At 71.3% G+C, this 237-nt stretch overlaps 1 protein-coding gene across 1 annotated transcript in view; it reads right to left on the bottom strand.

Moving 5' to 3' along the window:
• The window catches only part of LOC109302237 (neurobeachin), a 564850-nt gene extending 564635 nt beyond the window's left edge, over window positions 1-215 (bottom strand). Inside the window, exon 1 of the mRNA XM_019523799.1 lies at window positions 26-215. Coding sequence (XP_019379344.1) covers window positions 26-193 — 168 coding nt within the window. The 5' untranslated portion in view covers window positions 194-215. The remainder of the gene's footprint in view (window positions 1-25) is intronic.
• Window positions 216-237: the final 22 nt, after the last annotated feature.

Below are 237 nucleotides of genomic sequence, written 5' to 3'. Positions count from 1 at the left end.
GCCCGCGGGCGGGACGGGGGCTCACCAGGTTCAGCACCGTCTCCACGATGTCGCGGTTGCTGACCTCGCCGACCTGGATGAGGCCGATGAGGACGGCGAATTTCATGCGGATGTTGCGGATCGGTACCGACGGGTTAATCATCCCCGCGGGCAGCACCACGGCGCCGGAGCCCGAGGCACGCAGCTCGCCCATCACCGCCGCTCCCACGCCGCCGGCCCCGACCGCGATGAGCCCCG

The sequence above is a fragment of the Gavialis gangeticus genome, unplaced genomic scaffold, assembly GCF_001723915.1.
Source record: "Gavialis gangeticus isolate Ggan-Ray unplaced genomic scaffold, GavGan_comp1, whole genome shotgun sequence".
Taxonomy (NCBI): Eukaryota; Metazoa; Chordata; order Crocodylia; family Gavialidae; genus Gavialis; species Gavialis gangeticus.
Note: the sequence above shows the minus strand (reverse complement) of the source record. Positions and strands in the feature narration are given on the sequence as shown.